Source organism: Rhinopithecus roxellana, unplaced genomic scaffold (genome assembly GCF_007565055.1).
Source record: "Rhinopithecus roxellana isolate Shanxi Qingling unplaced genomic scaffold, ASM756505v1 contig438, whole genome shotgun sequence".
NCBI lineage: Eukaryota > Metazoa > Chordata > Mammalia > Primates > Cercopithecidae > Rhinopithecus > Rhinopithecus roxellana.
The window spans coordinates 23,673-35,658 of NW_022143235.1; the positions used below are offsets into that span (position 1 = coordinate 23,673).

The following is an 11,986-nucleotide window of genomic DNA, read 5'->3' on the forward strand; positions in this document are numbered from 1 at the left end:
TCTGTAATGTCTACATTTTACACCTTTATCTATTATATCTGTTATATCTATATTTTATACCTATATCTATTATGTCTATATTTTATACCTATATCTATGATGTCTGGTTTTTATACCTGTATCTATTATGTCTCTTTTTATACCTATATCTATTATGTATATTATATATATATTTTATACCTATATCTATTATTACTATATTTTATACCTATATCTGTAATGTCTACATTTTACACCTTTATCTATTATATCTGTTATATCTATATTTTATACCTATATCTATTATGTCTATATTTTATACCTATATCTATTATATCTATGATGTCTAGATTTTATAGCTGTCTATTATATCTATTATGTCTATATTGTATACCTATATCTAATATATTTATTATGTCTATATTTTATACCTATAACTATTATATCTATTATGTCTATATCTATTATATCTTTTATGTCTATATTTCATACCTTTATCTATTATATCAATTTTGTCTGTATTTTATACGTATATCTCTTATATCTATATTTTATACCCGTATCTATTATATCTATTATGTCTATATTTTATAACTATATCTATTATATCTATTATGTCTATATTTTATACCTACATCTATTATATCCTTTATATCTATATTTTATACCTATGTCTATTACATCTCTTGTTTATAATTATGTGTATTATATCAATTATATCTATTTTTTATAACTATATCTATTGTATGTATTATAACTATATTTTATACCTATATCTATTATATCTATATTTTATACCTATGTCTATTATATCTGTTATATCTATATTTTATACCAATATCTGTATCTATGATATCCATATTTTATTCCTATATCAATTATATCTATTATATATATAATATATATCTGTTATATATATTATATCCATTTATTATACTTATATCTATTATATCTATTATATCTATATTTGATACCTGTATCTATTATGTCCATATTTTATACCTATATCTATGGTATCTATTATGTCTATATTTTATACCTATATCTATTATGTTTATATTTGATACCTATATCTATTATATCTATTTTCTATATTTTTTATCTCTATATGTATTGTCTATATTTTAAAACTATATTTATTATATCTATTCTGTCTATATTTTATACATATATCTATTATATCTTTTTATGTCTACATTTTATACCTATATCTATTATATCTGTGATGTCTATATTTTATACTTATATCTATTATATCTATTATGTCTACATTTTATACCTGTATTTATTATATCTTTTATGTCTATATTTCATACCTATATCTATTGCATCTATTATGTCTGTATTTCATAGCTATATCTATTATATCTATTATGTCTATATTTTATACCTGTATCTATTATATCGATTATGTCTACATCTTATACATATATCGATTATATCTATTATGTCTATATTTTATACCTATACCTTTTATATCCTTTTTGTCTATATTTTATACCTATTTCAATTATGTCTATATTTTATTCCTATATCTATTATATCTATTATGTCTGTATTTTATACCTATATCTATTATATCTATTATGTCTATATTTTATACCTATATCTATTATATCGATAATGTCTATATCTTATACATATATTATATCTATTATGTCGATATTTTATACCGATATCTATTATATCTATTATGTCTATATCTTATACATCTATCTATTATATCTATTATGTGTATATTTTATACCTATATCTCTTATGTCTATATTTCATACCTATATTTTTATACCAGTTATGTCTATATTTTATACCTATATGTATTATATCTGTTATGTCTATATTTTATACCGATATCTATTATGTCTATGTTTTATACCTATATCTATTATATCTACTCTGTCTATATTTTATACCTATATCTATTATATGTATTATGTCTATATTTCATACCTATATCTATTATATCTACTCTGTCTATGTTTTATACCTATATTATATCTATTATATCCATATTTTATACCTATATCTATTATACCTATTATGTCTATATTTTATATCTTTATCTATCTATTATGTCTATATTTTATACCAATATCTATTATATCTACTATGTCTGTATTTTATACCTATGTCTATTATATCTATTATATCAATGTTTTATATCTATATGTATTAAATTTATTATGTCTATATTTTATACCTATATCTATTATATCTATTATGTCTATATCTAATACCTATATCTATTATATCAATTATGTCTTTATTTTAAACCCATACCTATTATATCTATTATGTCTATATTTCATACCTATATCTATTATAACCATTATGTCTATACTTTGTACCTATATCTATTATTTTATACCTATATCTATTATCATTATTATGTCTATATTTGATACCTATATCTATTATATCTATTATGTCTATATTTTATACTTATTTCTATTATGTCTATATTTAATACCTATATCTATTATGTCTATATTTTATACGTATATTTTATCTATTATGTCTATATTTTATACCTATATCTATTATATCCATTATGTCTATGTTTTATAACTATATCTATTAAATCTATTGTCTATATTTTATACCGATATCTCTTAAGTCTATTTTGTCTATATTTTATATCTATATCTATTATGTCTCTATTTTATACCTATATCTATTATATCTATTATGTCTATATTTTATACCTATAGTAATTATATCTAATATGTCTATATTTTATACCTATATCTATTATGTCTATATCTTATATCTATATCTATTGTATCTGTCTATATTTTATACCTATATCTATTGTATCTATTATGTCTATATCTTTTTTTTTTTTAACAGGCTTAATTCACTTTATTTTTCTTGTATAAAAAGCCTATGTTGTAGCCACAGCTGGAGCCTGGGTCCGCTGCACGGGGACTCTGGTGTGGGTCTTGACAAGGTGGTCAGTGAATTCCTGATATGTAGACTTGGTAAAGACTGTCTCCTTCCACAGGTCAGGGGTCAGGTAGCTGTAGGTCTTAGAGATGGCATCAAAGGTGGCCTTGGCGAAGTTGCCCAGGGTGGCAGTGCAGCCCCGGGCTGAGGTGTAGCAGTCATCAATACCAGCCATCATGAGCAGCTTCTTGGGCACAGGCGCTGAGACGATGCCAGTGCCCCTGGGTGCAGGGATGAGGCGCACCAGCACAGAGCCACAGCGGCCTGTCACCTTGCAAGGGACGGTGTGGGGCTTGCCGATCTTGTTCCCCCAGTAGCCTCTGCGCACCGGGACAATGGAGAGTTTGGTCAGGATGATGGCCCCACGGATGGCGGTGGCCACCTCTTTGGAGCACTTAACACTCAGGCCGACGTGGCCATTGTAGTCCCCGATAGCAACAAACGCCTTGAACCTGGTGCGCTGACCAGCACGGGTCTGCTTCTGCACCGGCATAATCTTCAAAACCTCATCTTTGAGAGAGGCCCCCAAGAAAAAGTCAATGATCTCAGATTCCTTAATGGGCAGAGAGAAGAGGTAGATCTCCTCCAGGGACTTGATCTTCATGTCCTTGACCAAGCGGCCCAGCTTGGTGACGGGCATCCACTCCTCATCCTCGGCCTTGCCTCCGCGAGCTCCGCGGCCTCGGCCCCGACCCCGTCCACGGACAAGACCCCGCCCCGGATGCCACTGCCGAAACCTCCGCGGAAGACACCGCGGTTCCCCATCCCAGGGCCACCAGGGCCTCCGGACCACCCCGCTGCACCGGCGTCATCCGCCATTTGGTGTTTTCTCGGAGAAGAAGCTTATGTCTATATCTTATAGACATATCTATTATATCTATTATGTCTATATTTCATACCTATACCTATTATATCTATTAGGTTTATATTTTATATCTATATCTATTATATCTATTATGTCTATGTTTTATAACTATATCTATTAAATCTATTATGTCTATATTTTATACCGATATCTATTATGTGTATATTTTATACCTATATCTGTTAAATCTATTATGTCTACATTTTATAACTCTATCTATAATATCTATTATGTCTATAATTTATACCTCTATCACTTATATCTATTATGTCTATATTTTATTCCTCTATTATATCTATAATGTCTATATTTTTTACCTCTATCTATTATATCAATTTTGTCTATATTTTATTTCTCTATCTATTATAACTATGATGTCTGTATTTTATACCTATATCTATTATATCTGTTCTGTCTCTATTGTATCCATTATGTCTATATTTTATACCTATATCTATTATATCCATTATATCTATATTTTATACCTGTTTCTATTATATCTATATTTATACCTCTATCTATTTTATCTATTATATCTATATTGTATACTTATATCTATTATACCTATTATATCTATATTTGATATCTATATCGATTATGTCTATATTTTATACCTATATCTAACGTATCTATTATGTCTATGTTTTGTGCCTATATCTATCATATCTATTATGTCTATATTTTATACCTGTATCTATTATATCTATTATGTCTCTATTTTACACCTATATCTATTATATCTATTATGTCTATATTTTATACCTCTATCTATTATATCTATTATGTCTATATTTTACAACTCTATCTATTATATCTATTATGTCTATATCTTATACCTCTATTTATTATGTCTATGTTTTGTACCTATATCTATCATATATATTATGTGTATATTTTATACCTATATCTATTATATCTATTATATCTATATTTCATACCCATATCTATTATATCTATTATGTCTATATTTTATACCTATATCTATTTTATCTATTATGTATATATTTTATACTTACATGTATTATATCTATTATGTCTATATTTTTTACCTATATCTATTATATATATTATGTCTATATTTTATACCTATTTCAATTATGTCTATATTTTATTCCTATATCTATTAAGTCTATATTTTATACCTGTATCGATTATATTTATTATGTCGATATTTTATACCTATATCTATTATATCTCTTATGTCTATATTTTTTACCTGTATCTATTATTTCTATTATGTTTATATTTTATACCTATATCTCTTATGACTATATCTTATACCTATATCGCTTATATCTATTATGTCTATATATTATACCTATATCTATTATACCTCTGATGTCTATATTTTATACCGATATCTATTATATCTATTATGTCTATATTTTATACCTATATCTATTATGTCTATATTTTATACCAATGTCTATTATATCTATTATGTCTACTTTTTCTATCTTTATCTATTATATCTATTATGTCTGTATTTTTTCCTATATCTATTATATCTATTATGTCTGTATTTTATGCTTATATCTATTATATCCACTATATCCATATTTTACACCTATATCTATTATATCTATATTTGAAACTTATATCCATTATATCTATATTTTTTACCTATATCTATATCTATTATGCCTATATTTTATACCTTTATCTATTATATCTTTATATCTATATTTTATACCTATATCTATATCTATTATATCTATATTTTATACTTATAACTGTTATATCTATTATATTTATATTTTATAATTATATCTATTAAATCTATATTTTATACCTATATCTATTATATCTATTGTCTATACTTTATAACTGAATCTATTATATCTATTTTTTATACGTGCATCTATTATATCTATTATATCTATATTTTATACCTGTATCTACTATGTCTTTTATGTCTAAGTTTTATAACTATATCTATTATATCTATTATGTCTATATTTTATACCTATATCGATTATATCTATTATGTCTATAGTTTATACCTATATCTATTATATCTATTTTGTCTATATTTTATACCTACATTTATTATATCTATTATGTTTATATTGTATTCCTATATCTATTATGTCCATATTTTTTACCTATGTGTATTATATCTATTATGTCTATATTTTATACCTATATCTATTATGTCTACTATGTGTATATTTTATACCTATATCTATTATATCTATTATGTCTATATGTGTACCTAAATATATATTGTGTGTATTTTATATCTCTATCTATTATATCTATTATGTCTATATTTTATACGTATATCTATTATACCTGTTATGTCTATATTTTAAATCTATATCTATTATATCTATTATGTCTATATTCTATCCGTATATCCATTATATCTGTTATGTCTATATTTTATATCTATATCTATTATATCTATTACGTCTCTTTTTTATTACCATATCTATTATATTTATTATGTCTACATTTAATAACTATATGGATTATATCTACTATGTTTATATTTTATATCTCCATCTATTATAACTATTATGTCTATATTTTAAACATATATCAATTTTATCTATTATGACTAAATTTTATACCTATGTATTATGTATTTATTTTACACCTAAATCTATTATATCTATTATGTCTATATTTTATAACCATATCTATTATATCTATATTTTACACCTATATCTATTATATCTATTGTATCTATATTTTATATCTATATCTATTATATCTATATTTTATACCTATATCCATCATATCTATTATTTCTATATTTTAAACTTCTATCTATTATATCTATTATGTCTATATTTTATAACTATATCTATTATATCTATTATGTCTATATTTTATACCTATATCTATTATAACTGTTATGTCTATATTTTATAGGTATATCTTTTATGTCTATATTTTATACCTATATCTATTATGTCCGTATTTTATACCTGTATCTATTATGTCTTTATTTTATACCTATATCTATTATATCTATTATGTCTATACTTTAAAACTGCAGCTATTATATCTATTATGTCTATATTTTATACCTATACCTACTATATCTATTATGTCTATATTTTATATCTATATCCATTATATCTATTATGTCTAAATATTATACCTATGTCTATTATGTCTATATTTTATACCAATATCTATTATGTCTATATTTTATACCTATGTCTATTATATCTATTAGGTCTATATTGTATACCTCTATTATATCTATTATGTCTATATTTTATACCTATATATATTATGTCTCTATTTTATACCTATATCTATTATATCTATTATGTCCATATTTTATACCTATATCTATTATGTCACTATTTTATTCCTATATCTATTATATCTATTATGTCTATATATTGTACCTATGTCTATTATGTCTACATTTTCTACCTATATCTATTATATCTATTATGTCTATATTTTATACCTGTATCTAATATGTCTTTTATGTCTATATTGTAAACCTATGTCTATTATATCTATTATATCTATATTTTATAGCTATATCTATTATACCTATTGTCTATATTTTATAACTGTATCTATTATATCTATTTTTTATACGAACATCTATTTTATCTATTAAATGTCTATTTTATACCTATTATATCTATAATGTCTGTATTTTTTACCTATATGTATTATGTCTATATATTATACCTGTATCTATTATATCTATTAGGGCTATGTTTTATACCTATATCTACTATATCTATTATGTCTATATTTTATACCTATATCTATTATGTCTATATTCTATACCTATATGTATTATATCTATTATGGCTATATTGTATAACTATATCAATTATATCTGTTAGGTCTATATATTATACCTATATCTATTATAACTGTTATGTCTATCTTTTATAGGTATATCTATTATGTCTATATATTATGCCTATATCTATGATGTCTGCATTTTATAACTATATCTATTATGTCTTTATTTTATACCTATATCTATTATATATATTATATCTATAATTTTTACCTATGTCTTTTATTTCTGTATTTTATACCTATATCTATAATGTCTATAATTTATACCTATATCTATTATATCTATTATGTCTTTATTTTATACCTATATCTATTATATCTACTATGTGTATACTTTAAAACTGCATCTATTATATCTACTATGTCTATATTTTATACCTATATCTACTATATCTATTATGTCTATATTTTATACCTATATCTATTATATCTATTATGTCTAAATATTATACCTATATCTATTATGTCTATATTTTATACCAATATCTATTATGTCTATATTTTATACCTATATCTATTATATTTATTATGTCTATATTTTATTCCTATATCTATTATGTCTATATTTTATACCTATATGTGTTATATCTTTTATGTCTATATTTTATAAGTACATCTATTGTATCTATTATGTCTATATTTTATACCAATATCCATTATGTCTATATTTTATACCAATATCTATTATATCTATTATGTCTATATTTTATACCTATATCTATTATATCTATTATGTCTATATTTTATACCTATATCTTTATATCTATTATGTCTATGTTTTATACCTATATCTATTAGGTCCATTTTTTATACCTATGCCTATTATATCTATTAGGTCTATATTGTACACCTCTATTATATCTATTATGTCTATATTTTATACCTATATCTATTATGTCTCTATTTTATACCTTTATCTATTATATCTATTATGTCTATATTTTATACCTATATTTATTATGTCTGTATTTTATACCTATATCTATTATAAATATTATGTCTATATTTTATACCTCTATTATATCTATTATGTCTATATTTTATACCTATATTATATCTATAATGTCTACATTTTATACCTATATCTATTGAGTCTATATTTTATACGTATATCTATTATATCTGTTATATCTATAATTTATACCTATATCTATTTTATTTATATTTGATACCTATATCTATTACATCTATTATGTCTATATTTTATACCAATATCTATTATATCTATTATGTCTATTTTTTATGCCTCTATCCATTATATCCACTATATCTATGTTTTATACCTATATCTATTATATCTATATTTGATACCTATATCCATTATATCTATTATATCTAAAACTTCTACATATATCTATTATATCTATTGTCCATATTTTATACCTATATCTATTATATCTATTATGTCTTTGATTTAAAACTATACCTATTATGTCTGTGTTTTATACCTATATCTATTATGTCTTTATTTCATACCTATATCTATTATGTCTATTATGTGTATACTTTAAATCTGTATCGATTATATCTATTATGTCTATAGTTTATACCTATATCTATTATATCTATTATGTCTATATTTTATACCTACATTTATTATATCTATTATGTTTATATTGTATACCTATATCTATTATGTCTATATTTTATACGTATATCTATTATATCTATTGTTTCTATATTTTATACCTATATCTATGATACGTCTTATGTCTATATTTTTTACCTACATGTGTTATATCTATTATGTCTATATTTTATACCTATATCTATAATATCTATTATGTCTATATTTCATACCTATATCTATTATACCCACTATATCTATATTTTATACCTATATCTGTTATATGTATATCTGATACCCATATCCATTATATCTATTGTATCTGTATTTTATAACTATATCTATTATATCTATTATGTCTATATTGTGTACCTAAATATATATTGTGTGTATTTTATATCTCTATCTATTATATCTATTATGTCTATATTTTATAGGTATATCTATTATACCTGTTATGTCTATATTTTAAATCTATATCTATTATATCTATTATGTCTATATTCTATCCGTATATCCATTATATCTGTTATGTCTATATTTTATATCTATATCTATTATATCTATTTCGTCTCTATTTTATTACCATATCTATTATATTTATTAGGTCTACATTTAATACCTATATGGATTATATCAACTATATTTATATTTTATATCTCCATCTATTATAACTATTATGTCTATATTTTAAACATATATCAATTTTATCTATTATGACTAAATTTTATACCTATGTATTATGTATTTTTTTTACACCTATATCTATTATATCTATTATGTCTATATTTTATAACCATATCTATTATATCTATATTTTACACCTATATCTATTATATCTATTGTATCTATATTTTATATCTATATCTATTATATCTATATTATATACCTATATCCATCATATCTATTATTTCTATATTTTAAACTTCTATCTATTATATCTATTACGTCTATATTTTATACCTATATCTATTATATCTATTATGTCTATATTTTATACCTATATCTATTTATAACTGTTATGTCTATATTTTATAGGTATATCTTTTATGTCTATATTTTATACCTATATCTATTATGTCCGTATTTTATACCTGTATCTATTATGTCTTATTTTATACCTATATCTATTATATCTATTATGTCTATACTTTAAAACTGCAGCTATTATATCTATTATGTCTATATTTTATACCTATATCTACTATATCTATAATGTCTATATTTTATACATATATCTATTATATCTATTATGTCTAATATTATACCTATATCTATTATGTCTATATTTTATACCAATATCTATAATGTCTATATTTTATACCTATATCTATTATATCTATTATGTCTATATTTTATAACCTATATCTATTATATCTATTATGTCTATATTTTATACCTATATCTATTATATCTATTATGTTCTGTGTTTTTTACCTATATCTATTATGTCTATATTTATACCTATGTCTATTATATCTATTAGGTCTATATTGTATACCTCTATTATATCTATTATGTCTATATTTATACCTATGTCTATTATATCTATTAGGTCTATATGTATACCTCTATTATATCTATTATGTCTATATTTTATACCTATATATATTATGTCTCTATTTTATACCTATATCTATTATATCTATTATGTCCTATTTTATACCTATATCTATTATGTCTCTATTTTATACCTATATCGATTATATCTATTAGTGTTATATTTTATACCTATATCTATTATAATTATTATGTTTATATTTTATACCTCTATCTCTTATATCTATTATGTCTATATTTTATACCTATACTACATCTATAATGTCTACATTTTATACCTATATCTATTAAGTCTATATTTTATACGTATATTCTATATATCTGTTTATATCTATATTTATACCTATATCTATTTTATTTATATTTGATACCTATATCTATTATATCTATTATGTCTATATTTTTATACCTATATATATTATATCTATTATGTCTTTGATTTAAAACTATACCTATTATGTCTGTGTTTTATACCTATATCTATTATGTCTTTATTTCATACCTATATCTATTATGTCTATTATGTCTATACTTTAAATCTGTATCGATTATATCTATTATGTCTATAGTTTATACCTATATCTATTATATCATTATGTCTATATTTTATACCTACATTTATTATATCTATTATGTTTATATTGTATACGTATATCTATTATGTCTATATTTTATACGTATATCTATTATATCTATTGTTTCTATATTTTATACCTATATCTATGATACGTCTTATGTCTATATTTTTTACCTACATGTGTTATATCTATTATGTCTATATTTTATACCTATATCTATAATATCTATTATGTCTATATTTCATACCTATATCTATTATACCCACTATATCTATATTTTATACCTATATCTGTTATATGTATATCTGATAGCCATATCCATTATATCTATTGTATCTATATTTTATAACTATATCTATTATATCTATTATGTCTATCTATTATATCTATTATATCTATATTGTATACCTATATCTATTTTATCTATATTTTATACCTGTATCTATTATACCTATTATGTCTCTGTTTAATACCTATGTCTATTATACGTATTATGTCTATATTTTATACCTATTTCTATTATATCTATTATGTTTGTATTTTAAACCTATATCTATCATATCTATTATGTCTGTATTTTATACCTATATATATCATATCTATTATGTCTATATTTTATATCTATATCTACTATATCTATTATGTCTGTATTTCATACCTATGTCTATTATATCTATTTGTTTATATTTATACCTATATCTA

General features: G+C 22.1%; 1 protein-coding gene across 1 annotated transcript; it reads right to left on the minus strand.

Annotated features, from left to right (window-relative positions):
- Nucleotides 1-2,863: 2,863 nt before the first annotated feature.
- On the minus strand, nucleotides 2,864-3,737 carry LOC115896014 (40S ribosomal protein S2-like). The gene is made up of 2 exons (XM_030926494.1): nucleotides 3,709-3,737; nucleotides 2,864-3,608 (listed from the first exon to the last, which is right to left on the minus strand). The coding sequence occupies exons 1-2, from the start codon at nucleotides 3,735-3,737 to the stop codon at nucleotides 2,864-2,866; spliced, it is 774 nt and encodes a 257-aa protein (XP_030782354.1).
- Nucleotides 3,738-11,986: the final 8,249 nt, after the last annotated feature.